This window comes from Excalfactoria chinensis, chromosome 1 (genome assembly GCF_039878825.1).
Source record: "Excalfactoria chinensis isolate bCotChi1 chromosome 1, bCotChi1.hap2, whole genome shotgun sequence".
Taxonomy (NCBI): domain Eukaryota; kingdom Metazoa; phylum Chordata; class Aves; order Galliformes; family Phasianidae; genus Excalfactoria; species Excalfactoria chinensis.
The window spans coordinates 107739230-107765710 of NC_092825.1; the positions used below are offsets into that span (position 1 = coordinate 107739230).

General features: G+C 34.8%; 1 protein-coding gene across 1 annotated transcript in view; it reads left to right on the top strand.

Annotated features, from left to right (window-relative positions):
• Positions 1-26481, top strand: part of CFAP47 (cilia and flagella associated protein 47) — a 221468-nt gene that overhangs the window by 157775 nt on the left and 37212 nt on the right. The window contains exons 55-57 of the mRNA XM_072339839.1: positions 1158-1262; positions 4646-4802; positions 9931-10026. Of these exons, the coding sequence (XP_072195940.1) occupies positions 1158-1262; positions 4646-4802; positions 9931-10026 (358 nt within the window). The remainder of the gene's footprint in view (positions 1-1157; positions 1263-4645; positions 4803-9930; positions 10027-26481) is intronic.

Here is a 26481-nt window from a genome sequence, read left to right on the forward strand (position 1 = left end):
AACTCATTCAGAGAAGCAGTATTTCCTCATATCCAACCTTAACCTCCCCTGGTGCAGCATGAAGACATTCCTTCTAGTATTATCACCAGTTACATGAGAGAAGAGGTTGACGCCCACCTCACCCACCAGGGGCCCTGGCTTGGCCTGGGAGCTATGAAAGTGTCCAGGAACCCTGGGACCACAGGCAACCCCAAACTCTATCCCTATTATGGCTCTACTTACTGCTTGTAGGTGCAGTGGGTTGGGGCTGCTGGTGGAAGCCTTTGTTTTAGTAACCCGTGTTCAGTGCTGGTTGGTGGCCTATTCTTCCAGGCATGATATTTCCTTTATAAAAGGGCTTTTCGGCACTAGCCATTGTAAAGTGATGTTTTGACCTTTATTACTTGTAAACTATACTCATTTTATAACCATTCAAGTTGAATGTCTTTTATGTCTTTTTATTTACAGACATTTAAACATGTGTGATGTCAAAAAAAAAAACAAACCAACAGGACTTTTTTATTACAAAACATAGACACAGATGTTGTGAATTCATTGATTGTAACCAGTTGTTGTGTCAATGCATCAGCATTTTTATTATTCATGAGTCTATTCTTATACTTCTTATCTAGTTCATCAAAACATTTATGACCCCACTGTACTCAGCTACTTACCTTTTCCATATGCAACTGGGACTCAATTGGTGTACTTCAGAGGAAAACTAGAAACTTCATTTCCAATATTAGTTTAGATTAAGGCAAGAGGAAGAGAGGCAAAGCACTAGTTTATTGAAATCTGACATGTATTTGCCCTAAAAGGCAATTTGTTTTTGGAGGTCAATGAGATAACCTTTTAGCATCATCAGTATGCTCAGATACTGAAGCCATGTTCGACTGGTATTTGTGAGAGCCGCTATCCATGACCTTGGAGCAATCAGTAACACCAGCTCTGCAGTTTCTGGGAAATAAATGAACGTGCGGTGACTGCCACTAAGATTGTTTACTGCAGTACACATGCTACTTTAGTAGCCAGTGTATGCTGAAAGTAGAGAATGCATCTGGTAGAACACATTAATTACATAAACAACAACACTGTCAATACAAAGCACAAAACAGAAACGGACTCAAAATAATTTATTCTTTCCTCCTTTCATTTACTTCTTTCTCACATTTGTTCAGTTAATTGTCGCTCCTCATTCCACCACTGAAGTACCTGTGCAATTCTATCCATCTGCCCTAGGAAGAGGAAATCACAACGCATCAATAACCTTCAAATGTTCTCAGGTATGATACTATATTTGCTGCTCACAACACATGGAATTCAGAATAGATGATATTTTTAACAGGCATGTCAGTAAAGGTTTCAGTCTGAAGGTCAAGTTGAAATTTTATTGCTGGATGCATAATGAAAGAGCAAATGCAAAGATGTTCTGTTTACAGTTTTAGAATTTGAGTTAATGGACTAGGAGCTTGAATTTGTAATGAATACTATTACTAGCTTTCTTGGTAATTACATAGTTTGTCTGTATTTAGTGACATGACAGTGGCATTTCTTTGCATTATAGCCTCTGAAATTAAATTTCTTGATGTGTTTCCAAAACTTTGAATTGTTTCAGTCTGATGTGAACTTTTAAAGGTCACACACCTGACACTTCATCCTTTCAGGCTGGTTGAAAATATTTTTTATTTTGAGCATCTTAGGAGAGTTGGCATTTTTATTTATTTATTTTTTTTCTCCATGCATTTTCCTGATTGTTAATGAATAACTACTCAATTAAGAAACATGGATCATCAATGTGACCTATTAGGTGACTGAAAATTGCATCTGGTAACAAAAGTAAAAACTGATAACATGAGAGCTACATAAATATTTCCTCACGTGAGCTGAGTGAAGCATTTCCTGTGCACACCACTTCCTCTCTTTATTCTTTTTGGACCTTCAAATATCTTAATAGTGAACTGTGAATTATTCAATTTGAGTGCTACCAGAACTTTTCAGTAGTGTGTTAAGCAATACAGCAAATGCACATTTTTTATGTGAAGAAAATAAACAGTGAAGGAAATGATGTAGTAATTTCTTACCTGCTAAAGCATTTGTAAGAGAGATTATTATACATTGGTGCTGTTAGTACATTTATTTTCAGGACCTCTCCTCTTAAACACTTATTAAGGATAAAGGCAAAGAGCCAGTAGTCCTCTTGAGAACAGTGTATGTTAAAGACCTGTTCAAGAGCATGAAATGCTATTGTCTTGTCTCATTTGTAGTGGTACACAGAAGTGTTATCTCTATGTTAAAAAACATTCAAATAATTCATTTAAAACTTTCAGGAGCAAACTGACCCCTATCACTTGAATCTTGTCATTCTGTGCATCTCCTTTCACGTAATCACTAATCTCCAGGTATCTCAGTCCTTTTGTCTTGATCCCTTTAATGTTTTCAGTAATCTAAATTTTTGTGTTCTGTTTGTACCCGAGTCTTTTGAATTTTGTAAATTTCCATTCATTTTCACTGCTACAGTTCTTACTAAATTAGTTCTAGACTACTGTAGATTGCTAATTGTTATACTGATAACTGACAGTGAATATTTTCAGTTATAACAACCATTATCAATGAAGACTTGAAGAATGTTTCTTGTCAGTGGTTGATGCCTCAAACAACTTGTAATCTACATTGATTTCCCTCTTTTGACTTCTCTGATTAAATATATCTGAATGGATACTTAAGCCATCTGAAAGCTGAATAGCTGATTAATCTAAAATCAGTTAATGACAGTACTTTTAGGATAAGCCTTAACTGTTTCTGATTGTGCTTGTCTGGATTGAGAGAAACTGCTTTATGGTATCACCTGCTATCATTTGTTTCTAGTTTGAAATTGCACAAGGAGCTCTTCACAAAATGGATCTGAGTCTAACACTAATCACTGTGCTATATTTTGTGAAATCTGAACTTAACTTTACCAGGACAACAGAAATGTCAGCCTTAACATAACTCATGCCCAGAGATCTGATATATTTCTTTAATCCTCTTATCACATCACTAGAATTCAGGTGTAGTGTAAAGAATTTAATATTAGCAAGTAATGTTAGAGTGAAGATGAGGTTAGATCCTGTCTTGTTATTTGCTTAACTTTTTAGGTTGTTGGGTTTTTTTTTACAAACATACTTACTTTCCTCATGAGTTCTTGCACTGAGCATCCATGATCTTGAGCTCTGTTACACAGTGGGTGAGTGGAAACAGTAACTGCAGTTCAGACAAAACAGGCTTATCTTAAAATCTATTGAATTTCTTGTTATCTGCTTTTATTTTCCAAACTGACTTCTATTTTTTTTTTCTTTCCTCCTTCTATAAGCGCTCAGTTAGACAAAGCTCCAGAGTGTTGTTTGAAAGGGGCTCAGCACTTGAAACAATGGGGTTCAAAAAGCTTGTTAGTCATAAAGACCAATCGAAGTCGCAGCCTTTTTTATCTGTAGACCACGAGCCTGAGCCTTCAGCATCAAAGCTCAAATCTGATTTTTAAATCTCAGCTGCACAAAAGAGGAACATGTGCATCCTTGCACTGTTCCTCAGTGCAGAATTTCTTACTGTGAGCAAGACTTTTCACACAAATTTACAGTGGGCCTGGAAAATATTGTTGGATTAGTAGCTTTTCATAACTCTTGTAATAAGAATTTTGTAACAATGGTTATAAGTTATTTATTTATTCAATTGTGGTTGCTGTGACTGCTTTTTTTGTAAGATAGCAAAATGTATAAATTATAAGCCAGTGTATACTCATCAGTAGCTTGACAAATCCAGGCTTTCTTCTATTTTTCCTTACTTCTATTAAAATACCTCTGACATGGCTGACTTTTACTGATAAGTTTCTTTCCTTAAGGTTGAAACACCTTTTTCTTCTTATATCAAATGAATCTTTCTTAAGCAATAATATCATAGAGGGTACAAAGTTAAGCAGGACTTTCATTCTGCTTGAGAGCATGAAGGCTCTCAGTGAGCTAGATTTGCTCATTGATCACATGGCATTTAACAAGGCTAAATCCCTGGTGCTGTACTTGGGTCATAAAAACCCATGCTGTGGTATAGGCTTGGAGAAGGGTAACAGGAATGTTGCCTGAAATAAAAGGCCCTTGAGGTGCTGGCTAAACATGAGCCAGCAAAATGCCAAGGTGGCCAAGGAAGCCATCAGTTTATGTTTCTCTGTTATATAGTTGTTAATATTCTTTCTTATCATTCAAGTAAGATTATGTTGCTGCTCCATCAATGAATTGCTTCCCTTCATTCTGTGTCATCTCAAGAAAACTTCTCATTTAATGTCCTTTCAGTTTCTATTATACGTGCTTTGACTTGCCCTTTTGCAATCACTCCACCTTTCCATTCACTACAGTGGTAACCCTGACTAGCATGAAAGTTGAATACAAAAAGGAGGTATGAACATATCCCAAAGACCCATATAAAAAGTCTTCAGCAATACAGTTGATTACTAGATAGCAATACTTAGAGTATATTATAGTTTTAGGGAAGAAGAAAGAATCAAAGTGTTAAAAATCACTACATTCAAAACAGAAAAGAGACATAGAACACTAGAAGAAATAAGTAAGTAGTTTGCCTAAGTGTATAGTATAGTTTTGACTGGTCATCTAATAAATAATGACACAGTTTTCCTCCACAGATTGAAGAATGGATATTTTACCTTTCGGGGACTGGTCTTCCACCTCAGTTGATGGAACCAACTACCATGAGTGCATACATAGGCCAGGGTTCATCTGTCATCATAACTTTCAAAAATCCAACATCTGAAAATGTGTTGGTAGATGTCATGCTAACAGGTAAAGTATTGTTTTTTAGTTGGGAGAGGTAAGCTTCTTCATTAAAAGTACCTGTGAGACAGGATTACATTTATGTCATTTTATTTGTAGGCAACAAGTATATTGTATATCATTCACATGCACCCAGGAAAGCTCTGTAACCTATGTTGCTTAGGCTGAGAAATAACATAAACCTGTAACATCTTGTGTCCTGCACTCATGTATACATGTAGGTGGTTGTTTATTCTGAACTACACTTGTCGAATTTAGTCAATAGGAGACTCCAGAGGCATATTTGGCTCTATGTCTAAGCTAAATATTGAGTATCTTGATTTTGGTCGTTCCTCAGTTATTTTCTATAATATTTTATTGGATTATAGCTAGCTAAACAAGTTAATAAAAGCAAAATACTTCAGGTTATTTCTAATTGGCCTTTTGAACAAGTATGTCTAAGAACTAATTTTAAACATACTTTAAATTTAAATAAACTGTAAACATAAATAAACTTTAAGCATACTTTAAATTTAAATAAATACTTTAAATAAAAAACTTTTTAGTATAAAGTCCAGAAGTAACAAAGATAATGAAGTCATTGGCCATACTGACATGTCTCAAATGAAGTAGAAATTCTACATGATGTCTGAAATTTACACAATGAAGGACTAAAATTACCTTTTGATGAAGCAGAGAGCTTTAGAAGATTTTCTGAAACTCCACTTAGTCCAGTATAACAAGAAGCATCAGAAAACAGGTGCCAGAAATCAAAGATACTTCTTTCAGTGTCCACTGTTACAGATATTGTCAGATATCAAAGTTAAACCTGTGCAAAGGTAAATTTTAAGGAGGATTTTTAAAGTCATGCCCTGATTTGAAGACTGTAGTACATAGAATAAGCGAAGAAATGCAACTTAAAAAAAAAAAAAAGAAAGAAAAAAGAAGATTCATGTTTGTTTGTTGCAATGAATTCATGCTTTCAAATAAATTACAGCTTTTGAGATATGAATTAAAAATACAAAGTCTTGAGAAACTTGAACTACATCACAAATTCGAAAATTGAGAGCAATCCAGTCTGCTAGTGAAATAAACTCATAGAATCACCAGCATGTGAAGTCTCCTGGCAATAGCAATCATAAACATCTGATTGTCTCTTACAAGCCTGCCATGGTCACTGTATTTATTTGATCTTTGATTCTGAGAATAAAAAAGACTTCTCAGAGATCTCCTGAGAATTCAGCATAAGATTTTCTGAGCCATCATTTTGATTTCATGATATGTTTACAAAAAAGTCTTACTGTATTTGCATTCTTGTTGGTGCCCAGGCTTAGTTCTGCAATGTCTTAGTGTTATTAGATCTATATACTGTATACTGTAAAATTTCTTTAGAGTAATACAACTAAATGTCACTAAACTGAAGCTGAAAAACAAATAGCACTCAAAACCTGCTGCCAAATGCCAATTAGTACATGTACTAATGTGGTTTGAAATGTTGGTGAGCAGCTTATAGGGAAGCAACAGGCAATGGACTATCTAGAGCAGCTTTGTGCATTCAAATCCACAAGTCCAGATAAAATTCATAAAGTTATGAAAGAGTTGGACACTGTGATTGTGAGGGAGAATTCATGTTGATCAGGAGATGTCCCTAATAAATGGAAAAAGTTATAATATTCCTTTTTTTTGAAATGATAGGAGCAAGACTGGGAAAGTAGTAGGTTGATCATTCTCACTTCAGTCCCTGGTAGGGTCATTAGAATTAGACATATCCTCTTGTACTCTATGCAGCCCATTACAGTCCATTTCCAAGCACATGAAAGTCAGGAAGGTAATCAGGAATAGCCAAATGGATATGCTAACTGTAAATAATGTCTAACCTGATTGCTTTACTCATGGAAATGACTATGCAGGTGAAATGGAACAGTGTGTAAAATACTATGATTTAATAGGACTTTTGTCTCTGTTACTGTCATGGAGATGTCTCGATCAATCTATGTCTGTGACAGGGGGGCAGTAGGCCCAGGGGCTCCCCAGCCTCCAAAAATAGGAAAGGAAGACAGGGAAAAGGGGTAGGGAGATGGGAGCTGGGCTCAAGGAAACAAGCAGAGCAGTGGCAATGATCTAAGGAGGGAAAACTTATTTCACTATGATACTGAAATGCACTGTAATACAATCGTATTGAAATTGAGGCTAATAAATCAAGTAAAATAAGAGAGAGGTTTCCATAGATCAAGAAGCCAACTTTGAAATTGAAGGTGCGCTGCTTGGAAGCACACCCACACTTGCTGCCAGGCAGTGAGAGAGAGAGCAAGCATCACTTCCATGACGTATTTCCCTCTCTGACTGTGAGGTCCTCTGGAATGTGTGATTCTTCTTTGAGCTCCACATGATGTTACGATGTGGAATACCAATAGCAAAAATTACAAAACCATGACAGTTACTTATATCATTCTCATGTGGAAGCTGTTGAAGTCCAGACTTGATTATTAGGCTGCTGAGTAGGTTGAAAGCTTTGCTGAAATACTGAGCTCGAAGGATAATGGTCAGCAATTTGATTGTCCTCTGCTACATGAATATTGTACCTGAGGGACTGATAATGAGGCCTGTATTATTCAAGATCTTTATAAATTATATGGATGATGACACAGACTGTAACGTAAACTGGGTACAGTTTCTGACAATGAGTGGTAGACTTTCAGTCCAGAGGGGCCCTGGTTAGTTTTTTGAATATCTCTTTTTCTAATTGCTCTTGCTCATCAACTTATTGTCCTGGGAGCAGGTGAGAACATAATACACGTTTTGCATTATTACTAATGCAGTCTTCCTTCTAAAATGTTTAGCTTTTGTACTTCTCATTCCATCTCCCCTTTGTGCTTAGTATATATAGCTTAGATCAGACACTTAAGAACTTCTATGAATTTCTAGCTATGCAGCCCTCTCTATGTGATCTGATTAACTGATTATGTAGTTTCCTGAAGTACAGATGTGCATTTCATGTATGACATGAAGCTTCCCACTGCACATCATTGAGTGCATCGTGCTTTATTCTAGTGTGTAATGAATGGAAGCTGGTATTCTGATTCGTATGTCAAGAAGAAAGATTATGATAAACAGGCTGTGTGGCTTGAGTATAAACCTAGTGCCAAACAGCACAATTTACTACTTTATTCCTACTAAGTATTATTATTAAAAAAGCTAGTCTAATCTACTATTCACACAAGAACAGAAAAGAACAAACTTCCCATAATGGAATTTCTTCATAAATTTTTTTACAGAGCTTAAGCATTAGTATTGAAATCCACTGAACTGTGCTGTTCTAAGGGACGCCATTAGAACTTGCATTGTACAAAACTTTTAATGAAAATGTGGTCATCTTTCTAACTGGAACACCACCTTGTCACAGGGAGGTTTTCACTAATAGAGATGGTGTAGAAGCAACTGGCTTAGTGGAAGCCTAATGTTGGCTTTTATGCATCAGAAATTTCCAGTCTTCATTTTTCTTTACAAATCAGTACATATGATCTGTGGAGTTATTAAGAATTTTCTTTGAGAAAATCAGTTTATACTGTCATCTTTATGGGACTAAACCCATACTTGTCCTCTAAAAGCTGTCTTGAATTTGTTAATCAGGTTAATTTGTGATGTTAATGATATTAATTTTCTAATTCAGTTGCTGCTGGTGACCTGTAAATACTCTTTGCATGATTTTGATCATAGTAAGACAGCATTCATACTGTCTTTAGAAGAGTTTGTGCATTGTGTGGTTTGTTACTTGTATAAATATTTACCACAACACCAATTTTCTTCTTTTCAAACAAGGAGAAATCTGATCTCACAAATAATGTTTTGTTAAGTATTTCTGGTCTTTACATGATCTGGAAAATAATTTCTGTAACGACTTATACATTTAGTTGAATTTTGTGGTGTCAAGCTATAGTTTAATACACAAAGTCAGATATTGTAGATACCATAGCGATACAGATGTGCTAGCATAATTTGCAGGAATAGTTAATTCATTTGGTTGGCTTTTTTTTTTTTTTTTTTTTTCTCCTAGTGTTAAGAATGAATTTGCCACCCCAAAATGCTAATCAATGCGGTGAAAAAGTAATCCATTACTTTGAGGAAGTTTCAGACACTACCTATATCTTGATTTCAGTCTTTTTCCTAGACTGACGTGAAAACACAACCTCAGATTTCAAGTCTGTAGCAATTTTCCCTAATTACTAGTGGCTAGTTAATGTCTAGAACACTTTATTTCAGTTGATATGGATAATTCAATTTAATGTTTTTAATGGACTGAATATATTTCAAAGTTTCACAAAGAAAACTGCAACTGTTTTCTAGAGGACAGTCACTTCAGAGATGGAAGATCCATGATCAAGTAAAATATCAAAGTTACAACAATAGGACTAGACGGAATGGTTTCAATCTGTGGCAGGGGAAATTCAGGCTGGACATTAGGAAATATTACTTCTCAGGAAGGGTGGTCAGGCACTGGAATGGACTGCCCAGGGAGGTGGTGGAGTCACCGACCCTGGGTGTGTACAAGGAACGACTGGATATTGTGTTGAGGTACATGGTTTAGTGGGAGCTATTGCTAATAGGTGAACGGTTGGACTGGATGATCTTTTAGGTCTTTTCCAACCTTGGTGATTCTATGATTATTAGCAGTTGGGTATGTGAGGCAAATTTGTTCCTTTTTGGAATACAGTCTTATCTTATCTGTCTTATCAAAACCAATATCCATGGCAATATACAATATTGGTTTTGGTACAGGCATATGCACAGTAGTATTAAAATAGCTGTCACGTATTATTGATAGTATATAAAGAGTTACTTTATTTCCCAGAGAGGATTTCATGCACGATAGTTCATTAATCTCAATTCCACACACCAAAAAATTCCAAACTAGGATTGTGACTCATAAAATGTAAATTGTTTTTGGTGTCTAAAAAATAATTTCTTAACTAATTTAGATGTTTAACTGGAAATGATTTAATCTTTGGTTTTCTAGGTGAAGTTTTGAATTTCAATTATATTTAAGAAAAAAATCCATGTCATAGCTATACCCTCTCTTGTTAGGGAAATTGTTAAATCACTTTTAACTTCTAAATGAGTTTTCCTGAATGTGAATTGTTTTTGTTTTTCTTCTCTTTAGATCAGGAGCAATCCAGTTGTTATCTCAGTGCATCTGTTCTAAACAAGTCAACCAGTAGAGAATCTGCTTTCCACCTCTTTCTCAAAAATACACGAGGTATGTAGTTTATTGAATTATACTTGAAAATTTTTACAATGTATGATCTCTTATGGTCTGTCAAATCTAGAGTGTGGATAAAATTCAGTGTTTTGCTAAGTACAGCTCTTCCATTTGATGCACTGAATCTGACTTATGTGAAAATAAGAATTAGCCCAATGTAACTAAAGTTTTACTTAAAAAATTAAAATTAAATCAAAGATGCATCCAGTAAAGTTCTTATCATATTTGATTTGTTTATTTTTCAAGATAGCTTTACCTTTGCAGTGATTTGCTTAGACATTTGAAAATGAATTCTTTTATAAACAATGTCTTAACCGTCAAAGCACAAATGTTTGTAGGAACGATTATTGTGCATTAAAGATACAAGAGGGGGCTGTAGCTTCACCCCATAATATGTACTACATCTATGGTATACTAAAGTGAATGAGCCCATACAGTACTGCAGTCTTGATGCATTCCTAGAAAATGGTTTGAATTAAGACACTAAATTCAGATAAATAAAAGTTGTAAGTCCAACTACCAAGACAAACAACAGCATTATAAAAATATTTATGAACAATTATGTAGAAAAAAGTGATCATTAAAAATCTAATTCAGTTTGAAGTGAACAGCTTCTTTAAAGTTCTTTGTTAAGAAATCCTGCAGTAAGTTACTATTTCCTAAAACTTGAAGCATCAAAAGGAAAAAACATGTTATTACTAAGAAATTATTTTTAAAACAAAATGTTTGCTTGTTTGAAGAGTCAGGTAAGGGGAAAAGGAAGTAATAAATGTGTTAAGCATTTGATGACTACTTCTACATTTTACTGAACTTACAGAAAGCAAAATAAGATTTCACAGTTATTCAGATATGTTCATTTTCCTCTTCAGATTTGCCTGTCCTTTGAATTTTTTTTTTTTCTATGATATAGTTTTTATAGAAAATTACCATTTTCTTAGTTTTCCTGTGTTACTTGTAGTCAATTCAAATGTAACTATAAAATCTAGAAATCATTAACTTGAACTGTCTGGAATGAATTAAATTATTTGCACTGACCTTTTGAGTTAGATTTTATGAGATGTTTTCAATCACATTTGATCTGAGATAGAGCAATTAGTAGTTAATTGTACTTAGCATTGTAATCTTAACTAAATTCTACAGATTGTATATGATAGGATGTATATATGTATATCTCATACAATTGCATCTGTTGTATCCATTTCTTTCTGTTGTGGAACTGCGTGTTAATATAGATATCAGAACAGCCATATCCTTTTCCTTGAAGAAATGATATCTTACTCAAATTAAAGATGTGAGTCAGAAAAAAGAAAAAAAGATTACTTGTTTTCATTTTTGTTCAAAACTTAATCAAATAGTGTGGTTCATGAAGCTGTAGTTGACTACACCTTTCTGTTACAGGGAATGTTGCAAACCGTTTTTGTTTTTTCTCTTTGGAACTTGCTATGTCACTGCATTGTTTTTGAGGGATGTAGCAAGAAGGATTTAGAATAATAAGAAGTAAAAAATTTACATAAGCAGTAGATGAAGTGTGAATCAGGTACAGGTTTTAGAAAAACTGCTTTAGCACTGTTAGCTATAGTACTGAAAGAAATACAATGAACACACTTTGAAATCAAACATTTTTCTGACTAGATTTGCCAGAATATGATTACTGCATTCTTTTGTGTACTACTTGTGTACTTAACATATGCTTGTGGAAAAAAACTGTGCTTGCTGCTCACTAATTACTTGATCACTTGTTTTACTTCACTACTTATTTCTATTAATGCAATGACTGAGGGAAGAAATTCAGAAATAATGAAGTAGGCTTAAATTGATGCTTGCATAAATATGTGCCTAAAAATTTATATATACCCTTAAAAAAAAAACAAACAAAAAAAGCCAAATATACAAGTTGGTCTGGTTATGACTCTTCCCAGTAATGCAGACTGCTGTAGCTTACATAGTCCTGATACTGAAGTTATGATCCTGTTTTCCATTTGACTTTCATTCTTAGCAGATTATGGGTTAGCATCACTCAAAGGTGTTCCATGACATCAAAAAGTCTGACTATTGTGAATGACTTGTTAAAACATCAAACAAGAGCAGCAAAGGGGACAGTTATCAGAACCAAGTTCTTTAGATATCTCTCTTCGCATTTCATCATAATCATTGTAGCAAATACTTAGAAACTTCTACATTTTAATACTGTCTTTCCACTTGTTGAACGATCATATCTTTCACTCCCCTTTTTTATTGAGATTTCTGTGAGTAACTATTTCATTTTTGCCTTCTAACATCTCTGAAGTGTAAAATAAATTTATTTATTAACTTTGCCAAGCACTAAGGAAGGCAGACTAATATATATTTGATAAATGTAAGCTCTGTAAGGTCAACAAATAACTGCCTAGCAATTAAATTTGAGATACTAAAACTCTGTGTATGCACTTTAGAAGCTTACTACTATTACTGTATCATACTTTATTAGGCAATAATAGCATAGTGTACTTTTTATGATGTGAAGCCTGCTATGATTATGGATAATTTACCTTTTAAACTAATTCCACCTAAGAAAGGTAGTAAATTCTGTTCACATCTTCAGGCTGTTTTCCTGAAAGGTCAGTTTTCAAGACAGTCCTTTATTCCTGTTTTTATTTGCATCAATTTTTTTCCTTTAGTAATTCTTTATAAGTTTTTGTATTTTTTTTCCACTTGTGATTGCTTTCAAAGACTGAAAGAAAATGAAACTAACATACCTGGCTTTCCCAGTTTTATTAGTCTGTAGGTAGACTCCATCTCTTTTTCTTTTATAATGGCTTCATCATCTAAAAGTGACTGAAAGAGCTAGAAAATTGATCTGTGATAAATAGTTCTCCATTTTAGCAGAGTACTTTGAAATGAAGATGGAAAACATTGAGCTTTTGCTTTTCTTCAGTGTTTTATATAGACATGCTTTAGTTATTGTATGGGATATTGGTAATCACAGCCTGAACCTCTGATTAATCAGCTGAGGGAAGTATGGGGTCAGCTGTGGGAGCACAGGTGAGAGTGATGTAGCTGTGCTCCCGGAAGGGGTGGAGCTCGACTCCATCCCCTCTGAGACCTCATTTAAGGGCTGACTCCCACTGAGGCAGCATCTCTTGGAGATTGCTCACCAGTGAGGACTGCCCCAGCTTCTTCAGCCAAGGCACCACCACGAGTGAGTTTTCCTTTACTTATTCCTTCTGTACATTTGCTACCATCTGTATATTAACAACCAATGCAGTTATTTTTGACAAAATGAAATAATTTTATACCTTATATCTTATGTCTGAGATTGTGTCAGGAAGCAGTCAATATTCATGTAACATAACCGGTAGGAAAGCAATAAAAAGACTAAGCAAAAATGTGTCTTCACAATTGTACCCTATTTTTATCTTCAGAAACAGTTGTTAATGATGAAATTAACTGGAGAAAAAAGAAATATCTTTCTGAATTGCTGAAGTTATTCAGTTATAAGATACCCAGTTAAACTATGTTTACATTAACAGGTAATGCGAGACAATAGCAATGGATGTGTTGACCAAAATGGATGCTTATGACCTGACATCTAAAGTATATACATTATGGAAGTTTTCTATATGTACCATTTTGGCCTGTTCACATGCATTATGCAGTTCTAAGTAAATGAAGTTCATCTTTTGATCTACTTCCAAAAAGAATTCAGTTTACCTACAGATGGAGAGACATTGTTGCAAACCACAATAAAATAAAAGAGAACAGTTCAGAAATTCATTTCAAAAAACACTTCCCTTCTTTTGGAGGTTTTAGATTCAACATACTTTCATAGGAAAACTTAAGATTTCATAGGGAAACTGAAGGAATTTAAGTTCCTTTGATTTGCTAGAGGATTTGGTTGGCAGATTTCTTTTAATTTCCTTGGTCTAACTACTCTTCTCTTTCATGTATTCAAGACTTCTTATTTTCTGATGAGTATTTGCTACTTTTATTTATTTTCAATTTTCTTTTTCTGATCTTTATTCCCTTCCCTGAATTTTCATCTTTTGAAACAATCAAGCTTAACTTTCTGCAGTATAATTGTTCAATAGATATAAAACTCATGTGTGTAGGTCATAAGCTGGGATACATTAATTATTTGTAGTACACAAGATTCCTTCTGAAAATGTGCACAGCGTAGTTCTAGAACAAAAGCCTTCATTGTCAATGAGACTGACCTCTAGTGCCTTTGTTTCAGATGCTAGCTTGTGGTAAGACAAAACGTGGCAAATTCCTGGTGGCTGAACCACCCTGACTTACACTTTCCACCTAGGTGAAAACTGTGTAAGAGCAGTGATCTAATGTTATATCTGTTGGAGAAGCATACTTTGTTTACAAGAATAGCACTGCTAGAACATGAAGTGACAGCACCAGTGATACAGCATAAGCCGTATATTTTTCTCCAGAGGTATATGCTGCCAAAGTCAGTGCATTCAAGCCGGTGGCATTCCTGAGTGCAGATTGTCTCTACTGTCAGCATGAGAAACTCTAGAGCTCTCTCCAGAGCTCCCTAAAACCTCAATATACTCAAGGCTTTCCTCACCTGGAGAAAATTGATAATCAGGAGCAACATTTTTGTATCACATTTTAAAGCACTCCTGAAAGCTGACTATAAGAATAAATAGCTGAGAAATGTGCTCAGTAATATTCATATCAGGAAAAGCTAATCATAGGTGGTAGGATTTCTAGGGTTCATTATATATATATGTATATACTTTTCAGCATGAAAATATTTGCTTGATATATTGGTACAACAAAACAGGAAAGCATCCTGGTACAATGAGCCATAAATCTTGAAGTTTATTCCTTGTAGTCTTCTGGCATATATTGTATATACTTACATTCTGTTATGTGCATTATTTTTACCTCTCAGTTTTACTTTGTTTATATATTATACAGAGTGGGTGTATTTTTTTTTTTTTTTTTTTTTTTTTTTTTTCAAATCCAGGCAACTGTTTTAGTGAAATAATTTGAGATGAATTAAGTGAAATGCAGTACTATAAGCTCAGTAGAAAAAGTTGGTAGCTGGTGGTTGTTCATTTAAAAACATTCCCTTGAATTCAAAGAGTAGAACAGTACATTAACTTGGAAATGATTTATCTACTTCAGCATGCTTTCCTGATGTTGCAATAGGAGAGAGGGAGAACACTGATCTTCAGGAAAGATACAGAAATTTGTCTTTTGTACAGTCTCTTGCCAAATTCATGTAAGACTTCCCATGTGTATTTATGATGGAAAACAGATTTTAAATCTATAATTGCCTCATATATTTAATTCAGACCATGCAGTACATTTCATCAGAATATCATGGCTTGTTATTGAGCAACCAGAGTAGAGCACTTCAGAGCATTTAAACTATGTGAGTCGGCCTCCCAGTAGGCTGTTATTTAACTTCATCTTAGCCTATTTCTCTACTTAAAAATATCTACTGTATTTTAGAATCTGATAGGGAATTATCTCCCTCAATTTCAATAGAACTAGAAAATGAAAAGATGATTAATTCTACAGCATATTGCTGCTAATCTGTTTGATAACAGCTGTGAACAGACAAGATGGAGCCATGTGTCCTTCAGTAAGATAAAATTACTTATTTACTCTCCCACCCTTTTCTTGGTTCTTGCTTCTAATCTTGATCTGTTTAGTTGGTGAAAACTCCAGAGATGCTTTTATTTCAATCTGTAAATAGTCATTAAATCTATGTCTAACCCTAAATTAGCAGTTGAATTATCTGCACTGATCTTCTATTGCCAGCCACACATGTACAGTGTGACAATTACCAGCAATATCAAACAAGTTGTTACTCAAGAAGGCCTAAAGAAAGCTTGATTTTCTAGAGTTTGGTCTTACATCCATTATTCCTGTTCTCCATAACATGTCTCCATTTCCTTTGTATTCATCTGTGAAAGATTCTTCCACATCAATGCTTCATGCTGACTACAGTCTAACAATTGTTTCCAGCCATCTCTAAACTTGCCAGCTGCTTCCTGATAGAGAAGGATAATTTTTCCGTATTCTGTAGCTTTTGTTTCACTGCTGTGTCTAAGTTGGATGTCCTTATTTATCCACAATATATATCAAAATGCTCTGAAGGAGTGTTAGGTAGTTATGTCTAATTCTGCTGCAAGTGGACAGCAGACTAAACAAAAAGCAAGCAAGCCTTTTCTGATGCTGATATTAATTGCGAACTAGATAGAAGGACAGAAAAATTATGTAGATTTTCTTCTTAAAGAAGAGGCTGAAAACCATTATAAGGTTCTTGAAAACACCCCTCAAAGTAGTGTATATTTAAATGAGGACGTATATGTAGGAAAGAGGCTGAATCTTTTGCATAAGAGTTTTGAAAATTGAAGATTATGATAAAATTTGATATTTTTCACAAGATGGTTTTTGGGAATGAAAGGAGGAAGAACTTTTTTTTAAACTTTTAAGTCTTTTTGTTTGCTTGTTTTTTAATTGCTACATTTTGTCCTCAAGAAAAGAAACAATCTGCACATTTTTTAGATAACTATTCAAGGTATAAATGCTAGAAGGCAGTATTGAGACTGAACTTTCAACACAGAAGTTTTATGCCTTTAGAGCGCTTGATAGCTATGGTGTTGCATTGATGTTCACTTTTTGATTTTAGTTTGATCGTTTGTTTTATTAAAGAAGAAATGGCCTTTTAGCCTGAAATGAAGAATGGGTCTCAAGAATAAAAAAAAAGCTAAGTGAAAGTCAAATTCCATCTATACTATGTACTGAGTAACTAGATCACAATTTTTAGCCATAGTGGAAACACAGTTCTTCTCAATACAGTTTCTCAAGCTTCAAATTCAATGAAAAGTTAATCCTTCAGATTTCTTAATCAGAATTTAATTTAAATGCCCTGCAGGAGCATGTGAAAGCATTTCAGCTTCATTTTAAAAGCTTTATTTCACAGCTTTAGAGTTTTTTGTTTGTCTGTTTCAGTATGATATATTGATTCCTACTCTGACTCTTTTCCTTCTCATCCTAAATAGTATCCCTCATTTTCCATAGCCAGGCTTCAGTTGCAGTCTGAGGAGTCACTGTGTATATGTATTTAGAAGACAAGTGTTAGACTTTTTGACAAACTCTTGGTACTTTGTTGGAGCCATATACTGAGGAGACTGCAAATACCAGGCTATTCCTGGAGTCTCTTGGAATTTAGTACAATGTAGTACAGACAAAATTGTGTGTCTTTTTTTTTTTTAATTTTTCTTTCTTATTTGTGGAAAAAAATAATCCCACATGTAATTCCATAATTACCCTAACGAAACATAATTTTCATCTGTATATTTTCCAGAGCTCTATAAATTCTCTTCTGTTTACCTCCTTCACCTGTAATTCTATTTGACAACCCTTTGATATATATATATCATTGTTGCTTTCCGAAAATATTCTTATATTGCAACATCAGTTGCTGTTGCATGTAACCTCAATTTGAATTGCAGTCAACAAAAAATACAAAGGGAAAGTTGGTTTTGCTTTCTTTTCTTTTATTTAGTAGTCCTCAGGGTTACTTAGGAAAACGAAATGTGCTGGACATGCAGATGTTTATTTACTACTTCTTGGTGGAGTCAGCATTGCCTGAACTTTAGTTTAGCAATATATATTTTACTTAGATTCAAAGCTGTTACCATAGCAGAAAAAATCTTGCTGAATAAACTGTAAAAGTTAAGTGTCTATGATTTAGTGAAAGATTTGGGATGATTAATAAAAGAACAGTGTGAAAGTCTAACTGTTAGAGATTAGAATTCAGTGGACTTCAGGACCGTGAAGATTTAGTTCTCCTTTCTCATAGAGATGAATTTGAGTCAGAGTCTTCTGCTGCACAGCAGTCAGGCTGAGCAGCTATTCTCCCAGACAGACTGGCAGGCACAAACACACACAGTACAAACAACAAATCACAGAATTCAATGCAGAGAGCAGTGCCTTTACTGGCATTCCCGTAAAAACAGCTGGCACTCAGGTAAATATGAACAACATGGGCAGCCTTGTGCATTTTCTAGTATTTGACTGATTGGGATTGAGCTGTGCTGGTGGTACAGACATGTGTCCTCACTCTCTTGATGCATTAACATCACCTTCAGATATTTTGAATGTTAGCATGCAGCTTAAGTTTCTCCAGTACTCAGATTTGTGGCTCCTTATCTGGTCATCAGCACAGACCTTGGGTCTTTTTGGATCCTGGTCTGCTCCGACTCTACCCTGGCTAGTCTTTCTTGGTGTTCACCAGCAGAACGTATATGTATGTATTTGCTCACTCAGCTCATATGTCCATGTGTGACTGCAGGTCTCTTGAATACTAAACTAGCACAGATTTAAGTCTGAACTGTATGCAAAGTCAGTCTGTAGGCCCTTTATCCAGTCACTGATCCTTATGGCATTCCCAGACACTGATGTTCTTGCTGGCTAGTATGGATTGATATAAGGTAGCAGCCAACATCCCACCACCAACACAAAGCACTGCTTCCTCCAGTAACTGGTCTTAAACGTACTCTCTCCTGTAGCTGATGCTTAAGCCTCATCCTCCTTGCTGTCTAGTCCAGCTTGAACTTTGCTACTCATTGACACACAGAGACTCAGAATAGGGAGTGTATTTGCACAGAAGATAGTTAGAAATAGGATTTTAAAAGAGTAAAAGACAATGGTCAAGTGGAGGCTTAGGCAGACAGCACCTGCTTTTATCCTTTCACCTTTATCTTTCTATGCTTGTTGCTCCCTCATCCTATTTGGTCTTTGGTCCCCTATTTTCTATCCCACATTCACTCCTCTTAACTTCCTATCATAAGTTTTGTACTCTTGAAATCTTCTCTTTGCCCTTATTTCCCATCATAATTTCCGTACCCCCTTAGACAATAATCCCGTATAGTTTGCATAGCATGCCAGAGATTTCATTGCATTATCTTGTGGGTTTCCAATGAAGGATGATGGCCAGATCATAAGGGGGTGCTGTAACTTGCACTCTTCCTGGTTTTAGCATTGTAGCCACTGAACGTGTCAAAGGAAATAGGATATCTGCCCTTATTATTTGCTCCCTATTCAGTACCTGTCATTAACAACACTCATCAAGAATCTAGGTTGGCAAAATACCAAAGACAGAATTTTAAAGAGGAACAGATTATTTGTATATATGAAAGCCAATTTTGTCTCAAATGCATTCAAATAATATGTTTAGTTCTTAGGGTATATGATTAATTGGAAGAATGGCTGCTAGGAGTTGTGCTCATAATTCAGACAAGTTATTCATGCTGGGAAAGATGCATTTTGTTTGTGCTCTTCTGAGTGGTGGATATAGTTTCAGTTGCATGTTTTGGTATGTTTAATTCCGTATATCTGAGACAATCCCTAAATAAGAAAGAACTAAATTTAAACGTATACTTCAGTTGCAGAGAAATTACAGGAAACGTAAATGTATGTGCCAGGCATCTATTCTAATTGATATAATATGATTTGGTGTGATTTTTTTTTTTTTTGGTGTGTTTAACTATTTTGATAAGTACTTTACTTGTGACAATACTTACATGTTCATCTACAATTATGTATTTCTCCATGTCCACTATATATTATTGTGCCTACCTGAGTGAGTATTACTATAGCTCCCATTCTTGACAAATGGTGACTTTAAAATTGTTCACTGTAGGGGAGGAATAATTTAATTAAAATGAACACCATATCCTTACTACTCTGCTGCTTTAATTCTCTTCTCTAGATATTTTGTTGTACTATTGCTAAGATTAATAAAGTATTCAAAATACCTTTTTATAGGGGAAAAATAAATTATTCACATTCTCATTAAAGATTGATATTTTTCAGTTACATGAGGAAATTAGATTCCCTGATTTACTTTTTTGCCATAACGTCTGAATGATTAAGCAAGGTGTATTTTGGTTTGGTAAAGCCACTGGGATTGCGTCTGTCAGTGTATATTTGCAATGAGAATACTTTCCACTGCTACCTTCTTCCTCTCCATTTGAGTTTCTGAAAAACTTAATTTCTCTTTTACATCTTACAATGTATATAGGTCCTCGTTTTCAGCTTTTACAGAATTTATGCTGAAACCTTTCCTGTTTTACATGGAGATCAGATTAATACTATTATTCATAAATACCTGTAATGAATATCTTCAGTCTAATATGAATATTGAGGTTTAACGAATATAATTTCTTTGAAGAATTTCATCACTGCACAGGGAAAGGGGAGAAGAGAGGAAAAATTGTTTGCCATTTCTCAATTTAATTGTAACTCATCATTTGTCTGTTGTAATGTGATGCTTGTCCTGCTCATAAATCAGAGTACCTAAGCTTGCAGAGAGGATTGTGACATCAAGTGATCTGTGTTACAATTACATACAAAGTGTCTGAATCATAACCTTTACTATCACAAGGCATAATATCTCACAAACTTTGCAGCATGCAACAGAAAATTCTACATTTACTCGCTCTTCAAGTGCAAGATCACAAATTGTATTATAACAATCCTTTTTTTTTTTTTTTTTTTTTTACTCTGGATTAAGTGGAAATAGTTTTCTTTTTCTTTTTTTTTGCCACTTTTTACCAGTTACCAGTTAAAGAAATACAGTCTTTTCAAACTTCTTGGAATCTATTTACTTGTAAATAAAGTCCCTCTACTCGGTAATGTTAGCACATGTTGCCTTTTACACATCTCAAAACTGATGAGTCCTTACATGGTATAATGCCTGGCTCGCAGAAATACGAGTAAATCTCATGTAAGTCCACAAAGGCAATAAAAAATAATTTCATGTAGACAATGTAAATTACTTCAGAATCTAAGAAATAAATTATTTTGTAGTTTGAAATCTATCAACAATAGACAACTGAGTTCTGGCAGAAAGCATTACTTTTTAATAAAAGAAGAGAGAAAGTTGATACAAATTACTGCCATGAACATAAAAATCGAAAATGTCTCTGAATTAGAAAGGCAATTAACAGCTCAAAATAGTTTCTTATTAGATTATACTGCTGATATTTTGATATTTTTTCTCTAAGACAAATCACTACTCTGTGGTAATCTTGATAAACTCTGGAGCAGGTATTGCATGAAGTGATCAAAGCCAGAACATAAGATGTATTATTTAAATTGTCATCATAGATGTATGATTGCTTATCTCTATAAGAGACCACTACAGTTAAATCAGTGCTCACTTCTAGAATTATAATAAAATCATACAGCAATGATGTTTAGTCTTTACTTCATCTTTGCATAGGCTAAGGAAAAAATCAAAATTACTAATAAATGTATAAGAAATGAAGGTTGTTTGTCTTCTCTGATGAATTTTTGTTTCCTATAGAATTTTCTAAATTGAGTCCGGAAACCTGTTTCTCAGAGTGCATAATTCCCCCTCCTCTTGTATTATGCCACAAGAAACATCATGAACTCATAGATAACATTAAGAAGGAAAAAATGCTTTGCTTATGTACCAAGTTCTCCGTTGTTTTTGTTTCTGTAATGTGACAAACTGCTAAAAGAGTTATTGTTGGTCCATTTAAAATACCACTGCAATTTAGAATCCAAAATAATCATAGAATCATAGAATTACCCAGGTTGGAAAAGACCTTGAAGATCATCAAGTCCAACCGCAGCCTAACCAGTACCCCATCTCTAAAAAAAAACAAACAACTGTGTTTGCAGTCTTGTAAACCATTTTGTGTTCTGGACAGAATAAAAATAGATAGAATCATAGATAATTCAGTCAGCACAGATATTTACTTTTTATCTCTATGAACTCAAAGCATCCTAAAACAAACCTGACTGCTGTCCAGTTGCTGACTGCTGACCAATTGCTGACATAACAAGAAGACACTAAAATCAATTTATACCAAGACAAATCTCAATTAAATCCAGATACCCTTTCTTATAATATCACTAAAAAGCCTTGTAATATTAATGGCAAGGAATCATATTTGCTGGAAGACAGAAATGTTACCTCCGGAAACAAACTTGCTAATATGGGAGGTATTTTAGTTTAGAAATATGTTCTTCCTCCATGTGAATTATACATTATTCACTATGTCATGTCTTCTGTGATTCACAGAACTATTGTTTTGTGACTATTTCACATTAGTGGGCAGAAGCTGCTTTTCAAGAGGGATTCTTCTTACCAATTTTCATTATTTTCTTAAGTACTAGAAAACAACTGGAAAAAAAAAAAAAAAACAACTCTGCAAAAACCAGCACAGAAATCTATTCTGCCTTACTGCAAAAAGCTGTGAACCTTGAATGATGAATAGTATGAAAATTTACAACTTGGGAAATAGATACATGTATAACTCACAAAGGAGAGTAGTAACTAAACTGTCTTTTTCAAAGGGTGTAAAATATGTCAAGAAAACAACTTTGGAAAAAGCAGAAGTGCTGAGTAATCACTGTATCTCATTCAAGTACCAGAGTCAATTGGAAACTTGTATCTGTTTCCAGTTATATATGAATTGCAATGCATCTCCTGTAAACTTGTAAGAGGTAGTACAATGGTTTGTTGAATATAAAAAGTAGGATATAGGAGCACCGTTGTCACTACCAATTTCACAACACTTTCCAGATATTGATTAAAATCTGTTGTAGCTTCAGAACTTGAGTGTGCCTTCAGAGATAGGATTAACAGATATGTATATCCAGGAATAGTTTAAAATGAATGTGAAAATATATATGTCTAAAATTCAGTTATGCCTGAACTGGAACAATTACTGTTTTCTTTCAACCATGGGCCGAAGATGTTTTTATGTGGGTTTGGGTCTAGAAGATTAAGGACAGATGAACCTGGCATACTCTTAATTTACTTGTCTAATACTTTATCTTAGGTTAATGTGAATTTTCTGTGAGAGCAGAAGGATAAAACTTTGGATTCACTACAGCAGAGGAGGAAGGAGATGAAAGAGTGGGATATATTTTTCCCATTATTAGTGCAGAGCATGTAAGATTTTGTTTCCAAAATGAAAAAGCAGGACAAACTGTCAGTTCGCCATAAAGTATTGGAAAAATGTTAGACCATAGAATAATTAGAAAATTGTTACCACTCATTCCTGATTATTTTAGTCTTTTATCTATTTGGCATTCCCTATGCCAAGTGGCTTCTATATAATGTATTCTCCACTTCTGTTTGCAACCACAGAATAGTTTTGCAAGTCACCATGTCTGTCACCCTTCTTTTGGTCCCTAACATGATGGATTTTTGTTTTTTTTTCCCCCCAAGCTATATTACCAACTATTCTCCATCTTTACAATCATCTTCCTATTCTCACTTGCATCTTGCATACTGTTCTGTGCTGCTACTCAGTTTTGCTTTCTTGCTGTTCTTATCTCCTGCAGTTCACACACGTCTTTCCTAATGTGTTTGCTGACTGAATTTCACGAGGTCCTCTGTCAGAATGCCAGTGGTGGGAAATTGCAGAGATATCCTATGCTTCCAGTATGAATACAGAGCATATCAGCAGGCATGAAAAATATTTTTGAATGTGGCACAGACATGAGTGTCAAGTAGTTAACTTCTTCACACAGAATCACAGAATTGTAGGGGTTGGAAGGGACCTCTAGAGATCATCAAGTCCAACCCCCCTGCCAAAGCAGGCTCCCTACACCATGTCACACAGGTAGGCGTCCAGACGGGTCTTGAACATCTCCAGAGAAGGAGACTCCACCACCTCCCTGGGCAGCCTGTTCCAGTGTTCTTTGTTTTAAATATTTGGCAGCTCTGTAACACCTAACCAAAGGTTATAACTACCGGGGTTCAGGGGATCAGCAATATGTTCTAGGCTAAGCTAGGTTTTAAACTGTTGTGTAATTCATGTATTAAATAAGACACTTTCTTCCAGCAAAGCAAACTATCAGATGTGGTGTGGAAGTGATAGAGACTCTTTCGAAATACACTACAGAGTAATCTTATAGTAGGAATCTTAAAAAAAAAAAAAAAAAAAAAAGGTTGCCTGCTTATTGTCAGTAAAAGTGTGCGATCTTCACAGTCTTCACAATCTTTGTTACGTGTATTTTTCAAAAGTTCCCAAGTGTTAAAGACATTATCTGCATCTTTTCTTTCTTTGGTTATACTGAAGAAGTGAATTGCTGTGCTTGGAGCCTTTTTTTTTTTTTTTTTTTTTTTTTTCCCCCCCACTTGTTGTTCTTATTAAGATTAGATGCTACTGCGCATCTATGATAAATAAATATAGTAGGTATTTCTATCAAAATAATTGTTTTTATTTTGTCCACAAATGCATAATAGACTATTAGAAAATGATAATTTTGTAAATGAAAAAGGAAACTTTGTGCTAAGCCTTTTAGACAGGCTTTGTTTAAAAGCAGAATAAATTACATTAAATGAAACAACATATTTGATTACTGAGCCCTGTTCTCAATCAATTAATTTTAATCTAAATAGCAAATGTTTAACTTGTATCCATTATTTAGTACCAGAAGAAATCCTTCTAAATTAAATCTCTTAATAAAATAAGCCAGAAAGACTCTGCCAGAAGTGTACAAAATGGTATTAACACAAGATTCATAGAATCACAAACAAAGCTTATAAACGTGATGTATCTAATACATTTTATTGTGGGCTTATGACAGTGATGATGTGAAGACTTTCGGTTAAAGACTCAAACATCCATTCTTTCATTTGTGCCATTTATTTATCAAAGCGACTTTTCAAGTTTTAACCAGTCATTTGTGAAATTGCTTATTAGTGTCTGAGTTGCATATTCATGACTTAATGTTTTCAGAAAAGAAACTTGAGGGATGTTGTCAATAATAAAATACTTGAATGGAGGGTGCGAAGAAAATGGAGCCAGGCTCTCTTCAGGGGTGCCCAGTGCCAAGATAAGAGGCAACGCATACAGGACACATACTGGAACACAGGATGTTCCCTCTGAACATCAAGAAGCTGTTGATCCAGATCATTTTATTCCTCTTCTCATTGAAAATGACTAATTATAAAACTGATGTAGGTAAACTAACACAGAGTACTGTATTCTCACAGTTTGTTAATTATAACCTATGATGAAGGTCTGTGATAATGTTTTACCAAAAGTAAATCAAAACTTCAAGCATCTTTATAACAGGGGTTAGGAAGAAAGGAAAGAAAGGAAAGAAAGATGCAAAAATGAATCTGCCTTCCCACCCTTAGTAAGAGTTAAGGTAGAAGTGCCGTGTATTCTTTCTTCATCTCCAGGAATTTAGCACTGAACCACCTTCGCAAGAGCCACAATAGAAAACACCTTAGTCTTCATATAGGAGCCAAGCTTTTAACTCTCTACCAGAGAACATAAATGAAGAATACACAGGCCTGTGTTTTTGTTATGTACTTCAGATGCTTACTGGAGTGCTGGTGATCTCTCTTTCTACTGCCTGATATCAAATCTCCTTTTCTAGATGAGTTCCTAAAGAAATAAATAACAATCCTTCCCCAGCAGCATCTGTTTTCTGCAAGTATCCTGGAGGCTGCCTTTTCCAAATCCTGGGGTTGATGGTAGAAAAAAGCCCTGATTATACTGGATTAGCATCTGTGTCACTAGTGTTAATTTTTGCATGGCCAACTGTGGTTTTAGTTGGAATTATTCTATGTTGGTAATTCTCATGGAGAAACTGCTAAGACAGAAAAAAAAATGAATAAAAAAATAGACCACTGTTAAATGGTTCCACGTTGGACTCCAAGAAGACGCAGTAAGCTCTTCCTTATCTCTTTTTCAGTTTGAGGGAATTGAAGTGATTGTTGCTGTTTTGGGTATTGAAAATGGGAGTTACTCTGAGATCTTACAGACATCAATGCATCAAGGAGATATTCCTTCCAACAACTAAAAACTTTGTTATACAAGTACGTTACTGATATGAAAAATACATGACTTGAACTGGGGCAATGTTAAATGAGAGGGTGGTGAGTCTCTTCAAAGATACTGCAGGATGTTTTGCTTATCATAATCACTCTTTTATCAGTGTGGCACTATGCTGGATGCTTGCTCTTAAACATTTTCCTATGCTACTATAGAGACAAGTGCATTTTTACCCATCAGTAATCCTTGCAAAGAAAATCTCTACTATAGAGATCCACTGCTTCTTACTACACATTGCTGTGCTTTCTAGAACTGACACAAATATTACATAGAACTCAACCTGAGTGATGTGTTCCATAGAAGTGAAGCAGATAATTTAAACTGCACTTATTTTAAGTATCCAATTTAGAATTCTAGTCTTAAGCTTCAGAAGTCAGGTCCAAGGATTCTTTTACAAAGCCAGTGTTCTCCACTGTCCCTTCGGAGAGGTGAGATGCAAGGCTTAAAAAGCAGGCTAGTAAATGAAGAAATGTGGGAGGAGATGTGCTTTTCCATAGAGCATAGTTGACTCTAATTGTGGTACTTTGTTCAAATCAGGTGGCTTCAGTCTTGTAGAGGGTCAGCTGAGCTTATGCTGATAACTATGACAGTTTCCTAAGGG